The 22,864-nt window shown below is 40.9% G+C and overlaps 1 protein-coding gene across 5 annotated transcripts; it reads left to right on the top strand.

Moving 5' to 3' along the window:
- Positions 1-74: 74 nt before the first annotated feature.
- On the top strand, positions 75-11,345 carry GGPS1 (geranylgeranyl diphosphate synthase 1). Of its 5 annotated transcripts, XM_047826188.1 has the most exons (5): positions 362-587; positions 4,319-4,411; positions 7,499-7,552; positions 9,690-9,760; positions 10,007-11,345. In XM_047826188.1, exon 5 carries the CDS (start codon positions 10,028-10,030, stop codon positions 10,766-10,768), a length of 741 nt encoding a protein of 246 aa, XP_047682144.1. In that variant the 5' UTR covers positions 362-587; positions 4,319-4,411; positions 7,499-7,552; positions 9,690-9,760; positions 10,007-10,027; the 3' UTR covers positions 10,769-11,345. The 5 variants fall into 5 exon arrangements, with proteins under 5 accessions (XP_047682142.1, XP_047682144.1, XP_047682145.1 ...); XM_047826186.1 differs by lacking the exons at positions 362-587; positions 7,499-7,552 and adding an exon at positions 75-304; XM_047826185.1 differs by lacking the exon at positions 7,499-7,552 and having other exon boundaries at positions 363-587.
- The last annotated feature ends 11,519 nt before the right edge of the window (positions 11,346-22,864 follow it).

The raw sequence follows: 22,864 nt of genomic DNA, 5'->3' as shown, positions 1-22,864 counted from the left end.
CCCCCCCCAACCCCAAGTGCCCCCCTCCCTTCTTTCTCCCCTCCCCTAGATATTTTCCCCTCCCCTACCTCTTTCCCGGATGGCCTCTTAGATGACCTCGGATTGGTTAGAGTTCTTTAGAACCCGCCTACACCCTATTCTCATTGGTCCTCGGGATACAAACAACGACGCCATTTTCCCACCACTTCTATGGAAACAGAAAGTTACGCCTCAAAGCTTCCCGGGAAATGTAGTCCAACCTTTGAGGCCAATACGGAAGCCCTTGCCCCTGAGAACTGCAAGACCCGCAATGCCCCGCGTCTGCGTGAGATGAGGAAGGGAGGGGAGGGGAGGGGGCGGGGCGACAAAGCAGTGGGGAGGCGGCAACGACGCCTGCGCAGTGTGACCGGGATGGCGTATTTTCTTGCACCGAGTAATGCGGTGTCGCTGGCGGCTGAGAAGGGTGGAGAGTTCCGTGGTGAAGTAGGGGGAGGGATCTATGTAGGCGTTTGGAGGAGCCTTGGCCTGAACTATAAAGTGGGAAGTTGATGCTGGGTACTGCTACTCCCGGACCGGCAGCGTGAAAGTTGTGATATCACCGTTGAACCGTGAGCGGCTGTGGTGGCGGTCGGGGGGAACCCGGATGGGAATGAGGGCGGGGGAGGCTGGAAGGCGGGGTCCGGAGGAAAGAAAGAAAGGAGGGTGAGGACCCGGATGCTGAACCGGATTGTGTATGAGTTTTCCGTACTTGCTAGAGAAGGGGTGGAGCGGTAGGTGACCCAGTGGGGCGGAAGGGGGCAACTGAGCGGAGAGGAAGCAGAAACCTCTCCTCTCCTGCGGGCTCTGTACCAGCATAGTAGACCCTTGAAGTTCTTTTGCCAAGTCTCTGTTAAAAATCTGCCTTGAGGTTATTTAAATCCACTGCTTTTATCTCAGGCAGTTTTCTTCAGCTCTGTCATCTCCCAAAGTTTAAGTGGAGGATTCACTCTGCGTTTCACAGCTACGCTGAGTGTCACTATTTAGCAATTTTGAAACCAGATCGTTCCCTTAAAAAAAAAAAAAAAAAAAAACTTGCATGGTATTATAACTTTTCATATTGCAAGTCTGTTCCTTGGTTTCATTTTTTTAGAGGGTTAGAAGGCACTTTCCGTTAGTTCATTCAATCCTTCACATATTTATTGAGCGCCTACCATGTGGAAAAACGGAACAGCCCCTGCCTTCGTGGACCTAAGCCTAGTGAGACAGACAGATATTAAAATGGACACACAATTGAATGTGAAGTTAATAGCAGTGGTGAGTGCTACAAAGGAGAGTTACATGGTGATAGGAGAATTTAAAATAGGGAATTGGCTTAAGAGAAATAAAGTGAGGATGCAGCTGAGAGTGGAAAGGTTATCATAAGTTAACTAAGAAAAGAACATTCCAGACAGAAAGAATAACATGTTGGAAAGCCTGTGTCTAGAGGCTCTTAAAGTGTGAAGAATTAATTGTGAAGACCTGAAGGGGGAGGAGAGGGGAGGGGAGGCGGGCGAGTAACCTACTATTATGCAGTTTATTAAGGAATTGTTCTTACCTAAGAGCAAAGGGATGTTTTCAAAGGGTTCTCAATGGGTAGGGAAACAGGACCAGATCTGAATTTTGCAAGGATCACTGGCTGAAGAGTAGAGGTCTAGATTAGAGAACCTAATCTAGGAGTGAGCGCAGGGAGCCCAACCAGGAGATTATTGCAGTAGTAGCCCACACAGGGGACAATCTATTTTCATATTAATACTCATCCATCAACTATTTGAACCCATTTAAGGCAGTTTGCCAGTTTTGGAAGTGAGTAGTTTCAGACTCTCTCATAGAGGCATTCTGTAGTTATTCAATCTAAAAATAAATGAGTAGAATTCATGTAACACTAATGCCCCTTTATATTTGAGTCTAGTACATGATGGCTGAAAGTTCCAGCCATGATAAATAGGACTCCTTTAGGTCAAAAAAAGAAAGAAAGAAAAAAAAAAAGCATGTATGCCACAGTGTATAGAACCCCTTAGACTCTTTAAGAAGACACAAAACATTACTTTTCAATACCTAGAAAAATTGAGGTTCCTGTATTTTCCTACTACCAAGAATACTTGTGTATAAACATCCTCTAGGAAAGGAACATTAATTGACTTGTTCAATGAGTGTTCTTAAGGTAATTTTTAAAGATTCATAACTGGTTTGGTTTTTGTTTTTTTTAATAGCATTGACAAAGCCTTGAGAATTGAAACAAAAGTTAGTTAGCTCTGACTTCTGGGCAAGAGTATACTTGTTACTGATCCACAGGGAGACAAAAGAGTTCTTGAAAGGTGGTCTCATTGATTTTTAAGTTAAGTACATTGCCTTCAACCTTGTTGGGAAGAGATAGCCACCAACTGCTTTAAATGCAGAAATATGTAAAAGATGCTTGTTTTTATTTTTTATCTTACCTTTAATTCTGTTCAATAATCTTTCACCTAAGTGATTATTCTTGTTACCCTTTTTTTTTAATCTCTTAAGAATGAGATAACATGTCAAAGTTTAAACAGTATAGATAAAAGATTACTAAACTGATTTTTGGATAATTTCAAAATATTTTCTGGACTTTTTTTCCCCCCTTGTGACATCATTGGTATTCATTGTCAGTTAAGGCAGGTGTAAAACTTTCCTACATGGAATGTTTCTCCTTGAGGTCGTATTGCTAAGATGATTTCCTTTGCTGGAGTGCTCAGTTCTTTTTTTGTTGCTTTTTGTTTTTAATTTAAGTTTATTCATTTTGAGAGAGAGAGCATGCGGGGTAGGGGCAGAGAGAGAGGGGAGAGAATCCCAAGCCCCCGATGCAGAGCTTGCACTCACAAACCATGAGATCATGACCTGAGCTGTCAAGAGTCAGAGACTTTAACCAACTGAGCCACCCGGGCGCTCCTAGAGTGCTCAGTTCTTATAATTGTTTCACCTAAACACTCCAGGGTAGATTATAAAAAACGCACTTTTCAGTCTTTTTAGTTCATGATCCTAGAGACAAAATCATTGTTATAGAAGCAAAAGAAAACAGATAAAGGTGAGAGACCTCCTAAAATGTACCCAAGATGTGAGAGCAATTAGTAAAGAAGATTCCTAAGATAAGGACAAATAGAAAACAGCAAAGAAGCAAAGTAGAGATTGGATTCAATAGAAAAGAAAGATTGTAGGAAGACCATGAGTGTCATTCTAGGAAATATCAAAGTAAATGTAAAACTCAGAATAATAAATCACTACAGAGATGTGTGTGTGTGTGTGTGTGTGTGTGTGTGTGTGTGTGTGTGGATACAGGGAAATATTTTTGATAATTGCATTCAAACTAATGCACGTCTTAAATTAGAATCTTTGAAAGGATTGACTGTAAAGAAATTACAAGAGAGGAGTTTTCCCCTTAAATTTTAAATATATAAAACGTATCTCAAATGCTTTTGGGGAAAAAGTATGTTTACGAATTTATGTAATCAATCAAATATAAAGTATCTAAATCTGTTGATTTGTTTTGACATTGATTTGGTTTTATGCCTTTTATGGTTGAGTACAGTAAGAAAAGCTTAATATAAGTTTTGTAACTAAGGAAATCACTTAAAATCCAGATGAATACTGGGACCAATGAAATCACTTGAAGACTTTCCTTTTTTTTTTTTTTTTTTTCCTTAAGAGAGATAATTTATATATCACATAGTTCACCCATTTAAAGTATACATTTTGGTAGGTTTCAGGATATTCACATGGATGTGCAACCATCACAACCTAATTTTAAAATATTTTGAACCCTACAAAAAGAAACTTCATCTCCATATTCTTCCTACCCCAACTCTAGGCAATCACCAAACTACTTTCTATCTTTATAGATTTGCCTATTCTGAACATTTCATATATTATATGGTTTTTTGTGACTGACTTCTTTCACTTCAGCATGTTTCAAGATGTCACCTGTGTGGAATTTTCTTTTAAAACAAAACTGAAAGTGTACTTGCACAAAAACACCTTGAGATACAAATTCCTTTGCAGTTTTTTTTTTTAATTTTTTTTTCAACGTTTTTTATTTATTTTTGGGACAGAGAGAGACAGAGCATGAATGGGGGAGGGGCAGAGAGAGAGAGGGAGACACAGAATCGGAAACAGGCTCCAGGCTCTGAGCCATCAGCCCAGAGCCCGACGCGGGGCTCGAACTCACAGACTGCGAGATCGTGACCTGGCTGAAGTCGGACGCTTAACCGACTGTGCCACCCAGGCGCCCCAAATTCCTTTGCAGTTTAACACTCAAAATTAATTTAGTGAATAAGATCATCTTTATCCTTCTCCTTTTTCACAGATCAGCTTTGAAATTCAAAAACAATGGAGAAGACGCAAGAAACAGTGCAAAGAATTCTTCTAGAACCCTATAAGTATTTACTTCAGTTACCAGGTAACTTTAGTTATGGTTAATATAGGGTCTTTTTATAGAGTAGTAGTCATTCAAATGTTCAATTACTGAAAAGATTAGATTTACCATCTCTTAAGATTTCCTATTTAAAGGCATGCATTTGAGAAAAATGACAAATAGAACATTTTAGTTTTTTGTTCTTAAAAGGACATTTTTGTTTTGCTTTTTTTTAATTTTTTAATGTTTATTTGATTTTGAGAGAGAGAGAGTGTGAGCAGGGGAGGGGCAGAGAGAGAGAGAAGTTGGGGGGAGACACAGAATCCGAAGCAGGCTCCAGGCTCTGAGCTGTCAGTACAGAGCCCAGCGCGGGGCTGGAACCCGCAGACCGAGAGATCGTGACCTGGGCTGAGGTCGGAGGCTCAACCGACTGAGCCACCCAGGCTCCCTAAAAGGGACATTTTTGAAGCATTGTTTTAAAAATGTCCAATTATACAACATAACTAAAAAAAAAAAAATTAAAACATTTGAGTACCTCATTGGAAGTTTCATTCTTTATGGATGCCATACATTCCTATTCCCCACCATTTAGATATTAGGGGAAGTTACGCCAATTTGTATAACAACGAAAAGCTTCACTCTGTCTTCCATGTTCATTTGTTCTATCACATACACACTGCATTTCTTACACTACTGGTTCCTTTAAGAGCCAAATAGTAATGCATCTCTAACTCACATTACTTGGAAACAGCCCACATTATTCGTATATAAAGATGGGTCATCCGAACATGGCTTCTTAGAGTAACACCTGCCTAATCACGTGTGTGTGCATGTTTTATTTTGCTATTTTTTTAAGCTTGGTTTGGAAAATAATAATAGCAAGTAAAAACTCATATATATAATAAGCGTGGGTTTTTGTAATAAAAATTCATTCACAAACCAAGTACTTGAAATTTGCTCTTTCTTATAGAAATTATAAAAGGTGATCAATTAGTTGACAACCATAAAAACCTACTTAGCATGCAAGGTAGCTAACCTTTAGACTGATAACGTTCTCAACTCAATCACGATAAACACTTTTTTATTTCTGTTCTAAAGTGCATATCTTTTCTCTATGGGCACATGTCAGTGGTATGTTTCTGTTCTTCATGAGCCTGGAGAGAATAAATATGGTTATCAAAGGCAGAATAGTGGTGGCTCCCCAGCTACATCCTCAAAGCCATCATGATTAGTGTCATTTCTATTCTGGCAAATCTTAATGAAGACGTACCTGCTAATGTCAGTGCTTCAAAAGAATGAAGGGAACTATCTATTTCCTAACTCAAGTTATACCCAGCCATATTATCTCATATAACTCACCAAAGGTTATTAGATGAAATCTAATTGACAGAATGAAGATACTCCATAGTACAACAGAAGCTATTTAAAAGTATCCAGAATTTGTTGGATATAAATTACCTTCCACTGTGATGATTCCAGTGACAAAAAAAAATTAAAGATGAAATCCTCAGGGTGCCTGGGTAGCTCAGTCAGTTAAGCATCTGACTCTTGATTTCAGTCTAGGTCATGATCTTACAGTTCATGGGATCAGGCCCTGAGTCTGGCTCCATTCTCACTCTCTCTCTGCCCCTCCCCCGTGCACACACTGTCTCAAAAAATAGTAAATAAAGATGAAATCCTCAAGATACGAAGGACAAAGAAGATACGTACTTTTTAAGAAACTTCTAGTCTGTTAATATTTTGAAATTCGTTACAGATAGTGCACCTCTTTATTACCTACAGCCAGGGTACATAATTCTACCTTGCTCTTGGCATGGTGCTCCTTTTTATTGATGTATAACATGCATAAACAATGATCATAAGTACAGCTCAAAAAGTTATGGAGGGGTGGCAGTGCCTGGCTGGGTCAGTCAGTAGAGCATGTGACTTTTAATCTCAGGGTCATGAGTTCAAGCCACGTTGGGCATAGAGCTTGAAAAAAGTTATCAAAGGGGTTAGGGAATGGGTAAAAAGGGGTGAAGGGGAGTGAGAGGTACAGGCTTTCAGTTACAGAATGAATAAATCACAAAGATAAAAAGTACAACATAAGGAATATAGTCGTTGGCATTGTAATTAACGTTGTTGGAGGGAAGACAGAAATGGAGAATGCAAAGGGAAAGTTTCCTGCTATTTAAGGAAAAGCCAAGAGACTGCTTTTGAGTGACGTTTATTCAACAGCTAGTAAACTACACTTATTTCAGGGTCTCCCACTGAGAAACATGGTGATGTTTCTCCTGCACTCTCTTCATCTGTTGTTGAACTTATTTTGGAACAAGTTTGCAAACACTGGTTGGAACCGGGCTATGGTAATATATGCCAGTTATCAGTGCCGTAAAGGGTCTAAAGAGTGTTTCCTGCCACTTTGCAGAGCAAGGACTGTCTGTAATTTTATTCTGTGTGTTTATTTATTTATTGTAGGGAGAGTGGATATGAGAGGAGCAAGGGAGAGAATCCCAAACCAACTTCACATTTGGAGCCCAATGCAGCCCACTGTGGGGCTCTAACCTACAACCCTGGGATCACAACCCAAGCCAAAATCAAGAATCAGAAGCTTAACCTATTGAGCCACCCAGGCACCCCTGTAGTTACATGTTAGCAATAATGTTTACCTGTGTAATGAACTTTTGTAACATTTTTTAATCCTCATCTTGAATTAATATCTAAGTCATTAGATAACATTTAAAGCTCTCATTAGGTAGCTAATTTGTTTTAATCAAATGTATTCTTGCATCCATAATACAATGTAACCTCAAAAGATTTTCCTAAAGAAATAAGGAATTGTGTGGCACCTGGCTGGTTCATCAGTGGAGCACGGGACTCTTGATCTCGGGGTTGTAAATTTGAGCCCCATGTTGGGTGCAGAGATTACTTAAAAAAAAAAAAAGGGAAATAGGAAATTGCACTATGCATAGTAAACCTGTTTTTCACAGAGAACTTCATAGTTACTAAAGTGACTTCAAGATGGGCCAGAACATTTTTTCTGTTGGGAAATTACTCTTGCTAATAAAAGATTATAATAATTAAAAATTATTAGTATTAGGATGTTTTGAAATTAGTGGGGTTGAATGACTTTTGTTTGTTTATTTGCCCTAGTGTAGGTCCCCAGGCCAGGGAGTCCGTAATGTTAAGGTCTTTTAAAGAGGAAAGGTAATTATTGTTTCTTTTCATTTTGAGGGATTTCTATGACTAACATCTGTTAGAAACTATTTGGGGACTTAAAAGTATCAATCCAGACCCCAGAACCTGGTTAAAGGAAAAGAATATATTCAAACACAACTGCAGGGGCACCTGGGTGACTCGGTTGAGCATCTGGCTCTTGATTTTAGCTCAGTCATAATCTCCCAGTTCATGAGATGGAGCCCTGAGTTGGACACCACGCTGACAGCTGGAGCCTGTTTGGGATTCCCTCTCTCCCTCTCCCTCCCTTTTCCTCCCCACTCTGCTTCTCTCTGCCCCTCCCCTGCTTGTGTGCGGCTCTCTCTCTCTCTCTCTCTCTCTCAAAATAAATAAAGTTTGGGGAAAAAAACTTGTAAATTAAGCCATTATTGGACTGTTTTTCTATATATATTCTAAAGCAAAAAGGAAAATGTCTCTCCACTTTGTGTTCTTCATCTTCTGAACTTTTTTTTCTTTTTTTAGAGAGCAAACCCACGCAAGCAGGGGGGAGAGGCAGAGAGGGAGAATCTTAAGCATGTGCCACACTCAGCATGGAGCCCAACATGGGGCTCAATCCCCTGACCCTGAGATGATCTGAACCAAATTCAAGAGTTGGTTGCTTAACCAACTGAACTCCCCAGGCACCTCTGAGCTTATTTTCTAAAGTGATATGGGTTACTTTACACACTTGTACATTGTAAGTAAAGCCCAGATTGGCCTTAGCTAAACTGGAAAGTAGATCAAAAGTATAAAGTATATAATCGCTACCCAGACCCATCTTCACCTTAAGGATTAGGAGACAGAAGATACTCCTTCTTGAACCCTAAGAGAGCCTTCCCCTCCAGACTTCTCACAGAAAGTGCAACTTTCTTTCATTTGGATATGTGATGAGAGTTTATGTATTCATTCCTTTGGGTGATTGGTACAGAGAAAAAAACCTAGATAAGTCTTAGAAAATACTGTTTTTGTTCACTGGAACTTTTTATGTAACTATTTTCTGAAACCTCATCTGAAATTAGGATGTGACTGTGCATTCACTTTAGCAGGAAGCTCATAGAACATTATTAAGTGAACTGGTTGGGGTTTTTATCTATCATTCCTTTATATTTGGGCTAAAATGACTTCTATTGATAACTACTAGCCAAAAATCTCTTGAGCTTTCCATGTAAGAAAATGATAATATTGAAAAACTAATGGCCGTAGTCAAAATAAAAAGACTCATTTTTTACTAAACTGGGATCCTAAAAGGGAATACTTGAGGGAATGGGAATCTCATTTTTTGATAGGAAAGAAGCAGAACCATACAATCTCTAAAACTTTAAAGGAATGGTAGATACTTGTAAGAGGTAATTATATGAGGTAAATCAGTAGCAAAGTATGCTTCATTAAAAATACCCATAGTGAGGGGCGCCTGGGTGGCGCAGTCGGTTAAGCGACCGACTTCAGCCAGGTCACGATCTCGCGGTCCGGGAGTTCGAGCCCCGCGTCGGGCTCTGGGCTGATGGCTCAGAGCCTGGAGCCTGTTTCTGATTCTGTGTCTCCCTCTCTCTCTGCCCCTCCCCCGTTCATGCTCTGTCTCTCTCTGTCCCAAAAATAAATAAAAAAAAACGTTGAAAAAAAAATACCCATAGTGAGGTGCCTAGGTGGCTCACTCGGTTAAGCATCCAACTCTTGATCTCAGGGTCGTGAGTTCAAGCCCCACGTTGGGCTCCACGCTGAGTGTGAAGCCTACTTAAAAAAAAAAAAAAAATCCCCATAGTTCCTCTGAAATGTACAGTGCTAATTAACTGCCACTAACTAGACTAACTTGTTTTTCAAAAAAGGAATGCATTAGATCATAGTTTCTAAAATGCCCATTTCATTCCAGTGAAAGGAGTGGGCTTACTAGTGGGCCCCTGGAATAGTTCAGAATGTCTTTGCCCACCCTAATTTTAAAACGCTGTGGCATTTTAGACTGAATTTCAGCAGAGGGGGTGGGGCATTTAGGGCCCAGTAGTGAAAGGCAAGCTCTCTAGTAATGGATTAGTGGGGCTGCGTTCATCAAGTCTGATCAGTCTTAGAGGAAGTGTCTGAATGTGTTTTTTATAACTGAAATATTTTATTGCCGAATTTTATTCTTTAATTCCAGGTAAACAAGTGAGAACCAAACTTTCACAGGCATTTAATCATTGGCTCAAAGTTCCAGAAGATAAGCTGCAGGTATTTAGGCAATTCAAAACCTCTTAATCCTTAAGAAATTAATAGCTGTCACACAAAATACTCGCTGCTCTTAATTGAGTTTAATGTTCCCCACATATATTGTATTATATTGACATTGCTAAGTAGATACCAGTTGTAAAAACTAAGGAATCCAGGACTTGTAATCTGTTAATTCAATTATTTATAAGCTTTTTGAATATTTGCACATTCAAATAAAATGAAATTGTCCATCGTCTTTTTTGTCAGATTATCATTGAAGTGACAGAGATGTTGCATAATGCCAGTTTGCTCATCGACGATATCGAAGACAACTCAAAACTCCGACGTGGCTTTCCTGTGGCACACAGTATCTATGGGATTCCGTCCGTCATCAATTCTGCCAATTACGTGTATTTTCTTGGCCTAGAGAAAGTCTTAACCCTTGATCACCCCGATGCGGTAAAGCTTTTTACCCACCAGCTTCTGGAACTCCACCAGGGACAAGGCCTAGATATCTATTGGAGGGATAATTACACTTGTCCCACCGAAGAAGAATATAAGGCTATGGTGCTACAAAAGACAGGTGGGCTGTTTGGATTAGCAGTGGGTCTCATGCAGTTGTTCTCTGATTACAAAGAAGATCTAAAGCCACTACTTAATACACTCGGGCTCTTTTTCCAAATTAGGGATGATTATGCTAATCTGCACTCCAAAGAATATAGTGAAAACAAAAGCTTTTGTGAAGATCTAACAGAGGGAAAGTTCTCGTTCCCTACTATTCATGCCATCTGGTCAAGGCCTGAAAGCACCCAGGTGCAGAGTATCTTGCGCCAGAGAACCGAAAATATAGATATTAAAAAATACTGTGTACATTATCTTGAGAATGTAGGTTCTTTTGAATACACTCGGAGTACTCTTAAAGAGCTTGAATCTAAAGCCTATAAACAAATTGATGCACGTGGTGGGAACCCTGAGCTTGTAGCTCTAATAAAGCACTTAAGCAAAATGTTCAAAGAAGAGAATGAATAATACTAAGTCATTCTTGATTAGGCCTGGGAGCTTATTTTAGTTGACTTTTTTTTTTTTTTTTGTCTGTCTTTTAGCCTATCACTTTTTTAAAAATTAGGACCAAGCTGTTAGTCTCCTCAAACTGAGTGAATTGGGGTGATGTGAGTGAGATTGTTTCAATTTAGAACCCCTTTGTACAGATAATCATCATAGTACAAAGTTGATGGAATCAAAAGGAGCCACATTTAAATAGGTCTAATATGAATGTCAGAATGTGCTGTGTTGGGACCTTATGGACAACTGCCACAAATGTTCTGCTAATTCTGTCAATAAAGAAGACTTCAGCTTCCGGGAATTCTTATCCAGATACTTCTAACTGTGCTGTATGGGCAATTCCCCATTCTTCGTCTACCCCATTTCCAAGCCAGTGACTACTTGGAACCAGTTCCGGTAGCTAGCTGACCCAAAGACCACAGGACCTCCTCTTTCTTCCTAAATGTTGCTACTTAAAATATCTTCATCTCCTCTTGGAAACTCCCTTACTAAAGTCTGCCATGAAAAAGCTGACTGTGATAAGCAATAAGCGATCTGGCCCTTTTTCTTACCTTTTCCTGTTTTTCATCCTCTCTGCCCGGCAAATTCTCCTTAACCAAGGAGTCTCCACTTACTGGAATTTATATGCTACCCCACATTCATTCTTTTTTCCTTCTAAATGTAATTTGTGACCCAAAGCTGATTAGTATCTGGATATGGCATTGTCTTTCCATTTGGAAAGAAAAAAGGGCACGTGGAAAATGTATTTTATGAAGTAGCCTTTATTTCAGTCTTTTTATATTTTTCAGGGCGCCTGCATGGCTCAGTTGGTTAAGCATCCAACTTCGGCTTAGGTCATGATCTCACGGTTCATGAGTTTGAGCCCTGTGCTGGGCTGTCAGCTCGGAGCCCACTCCAGATCCTCTGTCCCCCTCTCTCTCTACCCCTCCCCTGCTCAGGTGCACTTGCTCTCTCTCTCTCTCTCTCTCTCTCACTCACTCACTCAAATATTTGGGGAAAAAAAAAAACCTTTTTATATTTTCCTATCAGTAGTAAAAATCATAAAAAAGCTGTTTGCTCACCTGAAGTTCAAAAGCAGAAGGAAGTGTCCTTTTCCTTGCCACTACTGAAGGCAATTGGTGCTTGAGTGGAAAGGGAAGTAGGTATCTTTAATCTCTGTGATTAAAGGAATGTAAAGTGTTGACCTGAGAGCTGGTGCTTGGCTGGCTGAAAAGTAGTCAAAGCCTATGCTATCAGGCACTAATTAGCTTTACAGTGCTTTCATACTGACCCCCTATCCCTTTTGTGTACTTTCCACCCCCAAGCCCCTGGAGCCATCTGTGGCAACAAGAAGTAGCAAAGGAAAAACCCTGATTCCTTCACTTAGAAGTGTTGCTGACCTCCCAAAACAAAACTGCTTTCCAGAAACACTGCATTTTGCTTGATTGGTTCTATTCTGGTGTGTCATCTCAGATCTAATCACCATGTACTTGTATGAGAACTCACTGAAGCACTCAATCTAAATCTTTGAAAAGCTGGGTACTATCTTTACTAACTTTTAAAATAATTTGGATCTGGGGCACCCTGGGTGCCTCAGTCCATTAAGTGTCCAACTTCGGCTCAGGTTATGATCTCTCATTTTGTGAGTTCAAGCCCTGCTTCAGGCTCCATGCAGACAGTGTGAAGCCTGCATGGGATTCTCTCTCCCTCTCCTTCTCTGCCCCTCACTCACTTGCGCTCTCTCTCTCTCTCTCTCTCTCTCTCTCTCTCTCTCTCTCAAATAAATTAGGGGCACTTGGCTGGTTCAATCAGTTAAGTGTCTAACTTCAGCTCTGGTTGTGATCTCACTGCTCATGGGTTCGAGTCCCGCGTCAGGCTCTGTGCTGACAGCTAGCTGAGAGCCTGGAGCCTGCTTCAGATTCTGTGACTCTCTCTGTTCCTCCCCTACTCACTCTCTGTCTCTCTCTCTCTCTCTCTCTCTCTCTTTCTCTCTCAAATAAACATTAAAATTTTTTTTTTAAGGTTGACACAGTGGAATAGAGAGCTGATGGATTTAACATCTTGCTGAAAGTGATTTATGGCAACATAATTAGCCTTCATTCTTTGGGTTTTGGCAAGCAAAAAATTTTATTTTTTGAACCTTCATAGACTAGAAAATGTGAAAATGTTTTAAAATACATGTCTTCTAAATGACAAAATCCAGTTTACTTGGGTTCTAAGACTTTCCTTTTGCAGAAAAAAAAAATATTGTAGTTTAAACCTAAGTAGATAATATATTTTATTAGATTTAAACTACTCTTACAGTGTTTTCTGTATTGACAACTGTGATTATAGTTCAAGTGAAAAGAATAGATTTTTGGTTACTTAATAGATAAAACGATTTCTTTTTGTAAGATCCCAATTTCATGTCAAGCATTTCTGTCATTGACGAAGGCCTGATACAAATGACAAAAGGATCATGAATAGCACCAGGCTAAAAGTAATTTGATTAAGTAAGGAATAATCTACTTAGTCTTCATCTTAAAGGTAAATATTTTGTCTATATAGTTTTTTTTCAACAATACTTCTTTTTTGTTTTTTAGTGTTCGTTTATCTTTGAGAGATAGAGGCAGAGCATGAGTTGCGGGGAGGAACAGAGAGAGAGGGAGACACAGAATCTGAAGCAGGCTCCAGGCTTTGAGCTGTCAGCACAGAGCCCGACACGGGGCTCGAACTCACAAACTGGGACATCATGACCTGAGCCAAAGTCCAATGCTTAACTGAGCCACCCAGGTGCCCCTATTTTGTCTATATAGTTAGCATTGGATCTTTTTGAATAATCATTAAAATTTTCTTTTATGTAATGAATTCATAAACAGTTCAGGTTTCCATAATGTAGCATAAATACCCATGATTTTGAGGTTTCCTTATATCAATTAAAATGGAAGATTTCAAATTATTTTTTTATAATGTTTATTTTTGAGAGAGAGAGGGAGACACAGAATTGTAAGTAGGCTCCAGGCTCTGACCTGTCAGCACAGAGCCCGACACAGGGCTCAAACTCAGGAACCGTGAGCATGACCTAAGCCAAAGTCAGATGCTTAACTGACTGAGCCACCCAAGCGCCCCTATTTTACCTTTTATTAAATGTTTATTTCTGAGAGAGTAAGCAAGCATGAGCGGGAGGGGCAGAGAGAGAAAGGAAGAGTTCGAAGCAGGCTCCTCGCTGATCAGAGTTTGAACAGGGTTCGAGCTCGCGAGCTGTAAGATGGTAACCTGAAGCAAAGTCAGATGCTTAACTGACTGAGCCACCCAGGCACCCCCACTGTGTCAACTTCTAATTTGACTTCCTTTCCTTCCTGACCTATGCCCTGTATTTATTTACTTTAGGCAGCCTTTCAAGAATTTCTCAGATCAGGGTCCTTTCCTTAGGCCCTTCTCATCCTGCCAGTTCCCAATTCTAGAAGCATCCAACACCTGCACACTTTGCTCCCCCCGTATTGCTGAGCACTGCTGGGGAGTGTTTTCAGAACTGCCCTTGTAGCCATTGCAAATTAACATGTTAACAGCCTCCATAAGCCCTTTTATTTATTTTTTTTATCTATTCCTGATGGAGATTTCACATTGGTCAATCTAATGTCCCCTGCTTCTTCTCCACTCTTCCCAATTAATGTAAGTTCTCCTAACTTTCCTCCTCTCTACTTCTTAAGTCTGTCTCAAATTGTCTTCCTTTCATCTCAAGAAAAGTTGTTTGTACTCATGACATAGGCCAAGCAAGCTGTCCTGTTCTTGATTCCCTCCCTTTCTGCCTCTTGAGGGCCTTATTCAATCCTCTGCCTTAAGATTCAGCCTCAAGGTTTATCCATTAGCTCTTTTTTTTTTTTTAATGTTTATTCACATATTTTGAGAGAGAGAGCAAGGGGGGGAAGGGGCAGAGAGACAGGGAGGGAGAGAATTCCAAGCAGAGTCCCACTGAGCCCAATGCAGGGACTTGCACTCATGAACCTCGAGATCATGCCCTGAGCCAAAGTTGGATGCCCAACCGACTGAGCCACCCAGGTGCCCCACCCATTGGCTCTTTCTTAATCTGTGTGTTGAGAAGAAGGAAAAGGGGAAGGAAATGTACATATATGAAGTACCTATCAGGTACCAGATGATTTGTTTTTTTCTTCAAGCACTTGCTGAGCAGAGCCAGACCCTTGAGTATAGGTCAAAGTACATTGTTCTGGGCAGCTGGCCTCTCATTCTTTTTTTTTCTTTTTTAATTTTTTTTAATGTTTATTTATTTTTGAGGGAGAGAGAGACAGAGCATGAGTGGGGGAGGGGCAGAGAGTGAGGGAGAAACAGAATCTGAAACAGCGTCCAGGCTCTGAGCTGTCAGCACAGAGTCTAACGCGGGGCTCAAACACAGGAACCACGAGATCATGACCTGAGCTGAAGCCGGTCGTTTAACTGACTGAGCCACCCAGGCACCCCACTGGCCTCTCATTCTGTATGCACATTTATATGCGTTTAAAGGTTTGGAAACCACTCGTGTATTGTAATAATATACACTCCAACCGGAGTTGTCTTTCTAAAGCATAAATGTGATGGTCATCGCCATGCTTATATTCTCTTTGAATCCTTAGTACCATCACCTACAAATTCCTTGGTATAATACATAAGACTTCCCAAAATGTTATCTCCAACCCACCATAACCATATTTCCTAACAGTTTACTCTGCCATAAAATAGTGCTCATTGTTGCTGACATCTATTTTCATTTAATTCATTTAGAAATATTTCCTGAATGCTTATGTGCTAGATCCTTTGCTAGGTTTTGGAGATAAAAGAGTGATAAAGACACCATTCCATAACCCTGTGATTTTTCTGTGATGGAGGCTAGCAAGTAAATAGCCAACTATTAAACAGCATTGTTACTGCTGTAATGGGTGGCACGGGGGCGGTAATTGTTTACTTATCTGCCTCTCCCATTGGATTGGAAACTCATTAAGGGCAAGGACTATGACATATTCACCCCTGTATTCCCAGAAACACTTGATATTTTTTAAATATTTATTTTGATTGAAAGTGCGAGTGAGTAGGGGAAGGGCAGAGAGAGAGGGAGGGAGAATTCCAAGCAGACTCTGCACTGTCAGCACCCAGTGTGGGGCTCAAACTTATGAACTGTGAGATCATGACCTGAGCCAAAATCAAGAGTCGGACACTTAACTGACTGAGCCACTCAGGTGCCCTGCACTTAATAAATATTTATGAATGAATAAATATACTTGAAACTAACCCCCCACCTCTCAAGGGTTCCATTAAAATAACATGTGAGTGGGGAGCCTAGGTGGCTGAGTGAAGCATCTGACTCTTGACTTCAGCCCAGGTCATGATCTCACAGTTCCTGAGTTCGAGGCCAGCATCAGACTCTGCACTGATATGGAGCCTGCTTGGGATTCCCTCTCTCTCTCTCTCTCTCTCTCTCTCTCTCTCTCTTTCTCTCTCTCTCTCTCTCTGCTCCTCCCCAGCTCAAAATAAATAAACTTAAAAAAAAATAACGTTGGGGCGCCTGGGTGGCGCAGTCGGTTAAGCGTCCGACTTCAGCCAGGTCACGATCTCGCGGTCCGGGAGTTCGAGCCCCGCGTCGGGCTCTGGGCTGATGGCTCAGAGCCTGGAGCCTGTTTCCGATTCTGTGTCTCCCTCTCTCTCTGCCCCTCCCCCGTTCATGCTCTGTCTGTCTCTCTCTGTCCCCCAAAAAATAAATAAACGTTGAAAAAAAAATTTTTTTTAAAATAACGTATTCATTTGAAAAGATACCATAAGCCTCAAATGTTAGCATTTATGTTAATGCGGTTCTACCTTGAATTCTTTCTCTAGTGACTCTTATTCAATGTTCTGTTCACTTCTGAGAGGATTCTTAGACTGCTCACTGTTTTGTCCATGATTACCATTTCATCCAAAGCCTGACCTCAAATTCAGGTCCTGTAACTGCCTGTTCACTTGAGTTTTGTGTTGTCACCTTGAAATAATGTAATTAAAACCAACTTATACATCCCTTCCTATCCCTCTACCAATTCAAACAATGGAATGGAACCACTTCTCTCCCTGCCTTTTCTGTCACAATATTTATTCTTCAAGTGAACCAGGAGTGTGTTTTTGATTGATTTGCCCACGTCTCCTCTGTCTCTCCAGTCCTCCCAAGTCCTACAGATTTGTCCTTTAAGAGGTCTCTTATCTGACCCGTACTTTGCATTCTCCCTGTCATTAGAACAGGCTTTATTGCCATACATATAGGGCTGATATTTGGTGGTAAGAATACACAAAAGGACTCATCACAATGGACCCCACAATAATGTGAATTCAGATATAACCCAATTGGCATTTGGCTCCTTAAACCCCCACCATCTCCAGTTGGCTAACTGCAGACTTTCTCTGGTTATTCCATTAACCTTACAGTAATGCAACCTCACATTTAATGTGGTTGAATATACCGAACCTTAACAAGTGGTAATGGCATGTTTTTACTGTGTACTGGCTGGTAAAAAAAATATTAACAGCACAATAAGCAATAATATTAGTAAAATTTCTATGTTAACCCATTAGTTCAAGTTAATTCTGTAGAATGTTTTGTGACCATTGATCAATGAACATCTTTTCCTAGAGATGTCTGGGAAACATCTGTAGCACTAGCTGCTGTATTATGTGCATTCTTTATAAAACACTGTATGCGTTAGGAGAATGACCAATTGATTATCCTTGAATTACACTTGTTACCATATATAGAGAAAGAAAAACACATCTGATTATCTGAGAATTGGTTTAATGAATAATGGCAGATATCTGGACCTCAGTGGGCGAGGTAGTACTAATGATGAGCTGCAAAAGTAATTTGTAAATCTTTCTGAAACTTGTAAGGTCACTTACCAGAAATTGCATTTAAAGTTTAGGTATTTATTTTGAGGGGGAGGGCACACAAGTGAGCAAGTGGGGACTGTGGGAGAGAGAGAGAGAATCCCACGCAGGCTCTGCATGGTCATCACAGATCCTGATGTGGGGCTCGAACCTACAAACTATGAGATCATGACCCAAGCCAAAGTCAGACGCTTAGCCCACTGACCCCTAGAAGTTATAAAATGCGAATAGTTACACACTTGAAAAGTAAAAACTTTAAAGAGATTTAGTTGTAATAAATGATACTCTGATGTCAACACTGTATAAGAAAGAAATGATTTATTAAAGCTGACAGATTTGGGTGCCTGGCTGGCTCAGTTTGTAGAACACGTGACTCTTGATCTTGGGGTTAGGAGTCCAAGCCCCATGTTGGACTTAGAGATTTTTTTTTTATTAAAAATTAGGGATGCTTGGGTGGATCAGTCAGTTAAGCATCTGACTTCAGCTCAAGTTATGATCTTGCCAATTTGTGGGTCCGAGCTACGCAGCAGGCTCTGTGCTGACAGCATGGAGCCTGAAGCCTGCTTCGGATTCTGTGTCTCCCTCTCTCTCTGACTCTCTCTGTCTCGCTCTTTCAAAAATAAACATTAAAAATTATTTTTTTTTAAGTTTACTTCTTTATTGAGAGAGAGAACAAGCAGGGAGGGTCGGGGGGGGGGGGTGGTGGGACAGAGGATCTAAAGCAGGCTCTGTGCTGCTAGCATGGAGCCCAATGTGGAGCTTGAACCCATGAGCCATGAGATCATGACCTGAACCAAAGTACAATACCCAACTGACTGAGCCACTCAGGTGCCCCTAAAAAAAATTTTTTTTAATGTTTATGTATTTTTGAGAGAGAGAGTGCAAACAGGGAAGGAGCAGGCACCCATTAAAAAAAATTTTTTTAATTAAAATTTTTTTTTAAACCTGACAGATTAAGGCAACCATAGAGAATTGAACATATAAGACTAGGTAAAGGAAACTGAAAATAAAGCAGGTCATTTAAAGAAATAATCATATGTTCTTTGAAACAAAGTAGTAATTCCAAGAGATAAACTCATAGATTTTCCAATAAGTTTTATGAAAATGTATTTGTGCTTTGATAATAGAATTGAATGTGTAGGGGGACCTGGGTGGCTCAGTTGGTTAAGTGTCCGACTTTGGCTCAGATCATGATCTCATGGTTCATGAGTTCAAGCCCCTCATCAGGCTCTGTGCTGACAGCTCAGAGCCTGCAGCCTGTTTCAGATTCTGTGTCTCGATCTCTCACTGCCCCTCCCCTGCTCATGTTCTGTCTCTCTCTCAAAGATAAACATTTAAAAAAAAAAGTTAAAAAAATAAAAAATAATTGAATGTGTAATTTATTTTTTTTTAATTTATTGAATCCTAAGCTTGGCCAATTGAAGTTTTTAAAGTTCTGGACTGAAGATGAACAAAAATTAAAGAATAGCATTTGCTAAGTGACTTAGCACTAAATATATAAAATATATACAATTTAGACAGTTTTAGAAGGCTTAGAAGAAAATGGAATATAATTGTCAATAGTTCAGAGGAAACCGAGAGGATTCAGCACCATAAAGAATGTCACTAATACTAAGAAATTCTCAATTTAGGTGTGCCTGGGTGGCTCAGTCGGTTAAGTGGCCGACTTCGGCTCAGGTCATGATCTCGGCTCAGGTCATGATCTCGCAGTTTGTGGGTTCAAGCCCCGTGTCAGGCTCTGTGCTGACAGCTCAGAGCCTGAAGCCTGCTTCAGATTCTGTGGCTCCCTCTCTCTCTGCCCCTCTCCCACTTGCACTCTATCTCTCTTTGTCTCTCAAAAATGAATAAAACATTTAAAAAAATTTAGAAAAGAAATTCTCAATTCATTGAGACCACAAGTCGCATATGCCTATGAATTTAATGAGGAAGTTGTTGAAAGAATTTATTGCCATTTACTGTGTTATATCATGGCTCCAACAGGGGTAACAATGAGCTACGTGACTGCTACAACAAATGAAAAATCAAACCAATAATTTCCTCCTGGCTTGGAATATATATATGCACAATTCATGTCACCTAACTTGTGTTCTTGGAATCCCTCTCTTATAGCTCATGCTGCACACAACTGCCAAATTAATCTTAATCATTTGCTTTCATTTTATGTCTCTGTTCAAAAATAATATCCTTTTTTTTTTATTTGAGAGGGAGAGAAAGAGAGTGTGTGCACCAGCAGGGGAGGGGAGGAAAGGGCAGAGAGAGAGAGAATATTAAGTGGGGTCCACGCTCAGTGTGGAGCCCAAGGTGGGGGGCTTGATCCCTCAACCCTGGGATCATGACCTGAACCAAATCCAAGAGTTAGACGCTTAACCAAATGAGCCACGCAGGTGCCCCAAAACTCATATCCATATAGGTCAAACATTTCAGCTTCACAGTCAAAGCTCTCTATAATCAGTTTCTGGACTTATCTCCCACTATGCCTTTACTTAACCTGAGCCCATCAATTTCATCCTCCCCCACCTACAAACATTATACACATCCACTTTATAATTTTTTTAGTGTTTATTTATTTTTAAGAGAGAGCACACAAGCGGGAGAGGGGCAGAGAGAGAGGGAGGCCAAGGATCTGAGGCAAGCCCCACACTGACAGCAGAGAGATCGATGTGGGGCTAGAACTCACAAACTGTGAGATCATGACCTGAGCCAAGTCAAGAGTCACACTTAACGGACTGAGCCACCCAGGCGCCCCCACATTCACACTCTGAAGCCTGTACTCATATGCTTGTATCTGAAATGTTACTTTGCCACCCATTAAATTTGTTCTATGTCCAAATTCCAACTTAAAGTTGTATTCCCCTGCCAAAAACTTTTTTTCAAGTCAAAATGCCTTTCTGATAAATAATAATAGTAATGATGTAACATGAAGAAATAAACTACTCCCTCCACCCAGATAGAAAACGAGTAAGAAAATGGGCTAAGTATTTAGTAGAGACCTTACAAAGTAAAGCTTAAATGTGGTCTTTGGGTAACTAAGGTAATAAGTAGCCATTAAAAGGCATAGGACTAACTCAATAAAGGGTCTCTTTGTTATTCTCAGCCTACCTGTTGCTCACTGTTAGTAAGGGGCTGACTGCATTGTAAGCCAACTGGAAAACATTTCTTTAGTAGGAATTTATGACAGTGTTTCTCCAACTTGAATAATGTACCATCTCCTTTAAAAGAAAAACAAAAACAAAAGGCAAACCAATGAAAAGCAAACAAAAAACTAACTAAATAAAAGAAAAACAATTATCCTGGGCCTCTACTGTTGACCTAGGTTCCTTTTGTTATAGTGTTACATATGTAAAACAAAGCATAAACTAGCTATAGGGGAGGCCTTTATTGTTGGTTTTGGAATTCAATCATTTATTTATTTGGGGGTTTTTTGTTTTGTTTTTTTGAGAGAGAGCACACACACTAGTGAGTGGGGAAGGGGGCAGAGGGGGGCGGGGGGGGGGGGGTAACAGAGGATCCAAAGGGGGCTCTGCACTGACAGCAGGGCTCGAACTCATGAATTGTGAGATCATGACCTGAGCCAACGTTGGAGGCTTAACTGACTGAGCCACCCAGGCGTCCCATTGATTTATTTTTAAGTAGGTGTCAAGCCCCAGCAGGGAGCCCAACATAGGGCTTGAACTCACTACCCTGAGATCAACACCTGAGCTGAGCGGTGTTTGGGTGGCTCAGTTGGTTGAGCATCCAACTTCAGCTCAGGTCATGATCTCAGGGTTCATGAGTTCAAGCCCCACATCAGGCTCACCGCTGTCAGCACAGATCCTGTTCCCCTCTCTCTCTACCCCTATCCCACTCACGCTGTCTCTCTCAAAAATAAATTAAAAAAAAAACAAACAGGGGCGCCTGGGTGGCGCAGTCGGTTAAGCGTCCGACTTCAGCCAGGTCACGATCTCGCGGTCCGGGACTTCGAGCCCCGCGTCAGGCTCTGGGCTGATGGCTCAGAGCCTGGAGCCTGTTTCCGATTCTGTGTCTCCCTCTCTCTCTGCCCTTCCCCCGTTCATGCTCTGTCTCTCTCTGTCCCAAAAATAAATAAACGTTGAAAAAAAATTTAAAAACAAACAAACAAACAAACATAAAAAAACAAAAAACCTGAGCTGAGATCAAGAGTCAGGAGCCCAACTGACTGAGCGACCTGGGTACCCCTCAATCCATTTATTTAAATGTATATTGTACATAACTTACAAGTCCTCACTTCTGGCACTCTGCCAGAACTTTTCTGGGAAAGCCACCTCCTTCCTTGATCGTATTTTCTACAGGTAACGTGAAGCCACTGGCCACTGTCTGTGCTTTGATGGTTATAGCTGACAAACACCTGTTTGTTGGTCTCTCTGAGTGCTGGGCAAAGCCAGTGGAGGTCCTGCCAGCAGTGCCTCTGAGGAGGGAGTTAGACACAGGGATAAAACTGTGGCAGTTGCACATGGCCACGGCAAACCTCTCCCACCCTAATTCTTCCTCATCATGTTTGTTTCCTTTTGGCAAACTACTGCTCCACAGTTGGATATAGCCAAAGCGTCCTGCCTTCCAGTACAGAAGCCAAAGGGTCCCAGGGGGCTGCTATGTCCTTCCTCTTACTGTCCTGCTATGGCCAAAGGGTAATGCATGACCTACTCCTGGCCAATTGGATTCTGTCTCCAGGGGGATTCTTGAGTGGAAAAAACTGTTGGAATACACTCATCTGCCAGCAGACTCTGACCAAATGACTAAACAGTACTTGCCATTACAGTTCTTTTCTGGTTCTTCTTCTATCTTGGTTATTTGTCCAGAACCTAAGCCTCAACCTAGTGCTTCCTTCAAGCAATTCCCTTTGTTCTTTTTTTTTTTTAATGTTTATTTATTTATTTTTGAGAAAGAGTGAGCCGGGGAGAGGCAGAGAGACAGGGAGACAGAATCCCACGCAGGCTCTGTGCCATCAATGCAGAGCCCCACGTGGGGCTCGAACTCACGAACTGTGAGATGGTGACCTGAGCCAAAACCAAGAGTCCCATGCTTAACCGATGGAGCCACTCAGGCACCCCTCCCTTTGTTCTTAAGGTAAGCTGATATTCAAGCTATAGAAAGAGAAAAACAAGACACCACATAGCTTAAGAGATTGTACAAGAAATTGCCATTGTGTGAAAAAGCATGGCATAAAAGAAAAATATTTACTAAATTATCCCA

This window comes from Prionailurus viverrinus, chromosome D2, assembly GCF_022837055.1.
Source record: "Prionailurus viverrinus isolate Anna chromosome D2, UM_Priviv_1.0, whole genome shotgun sequence".
Taxonomy (NCBI): Eukaryota; Metazoa; Chordata; class Mammalia; order Carnivora; family Felidae; genus Prionailurus; species Prionailurus viverrinus.
The sequence above is the reverse complement of the archived record's forward strand: the minus strand, read 5'-3'. Positions and strand labels throughout refer to the sequence as shown.

What these genes read in the sequence shown, in the direction of transcription:
- GGPS1 (XM_047826186.1), top strand. Translation starts at nt 4,342, where the DNA reads ATGGAGAAGACGCAAGAAACAGTGCAAAGAATTCTTCTAGAACCCTAT. An exon ending in GTATTTACTTCAGTTACCAG is followed by an intron (nt 4,412 to 9,689) that starts GTAACTTTAGTT and finishes CTTTAATTCCAG; the next exon opens with GTAAACAAGTGAGAACCAAA. An exon ending in TTCCAGAAGATAAGCTGCAG is followed by an intron (nt 9,761 to 10,006) that starts GTATTTAGGCAA and finishes CTTTTTTGTCAG; the next exon opens with ATTATCATTGAAGTGACAGA.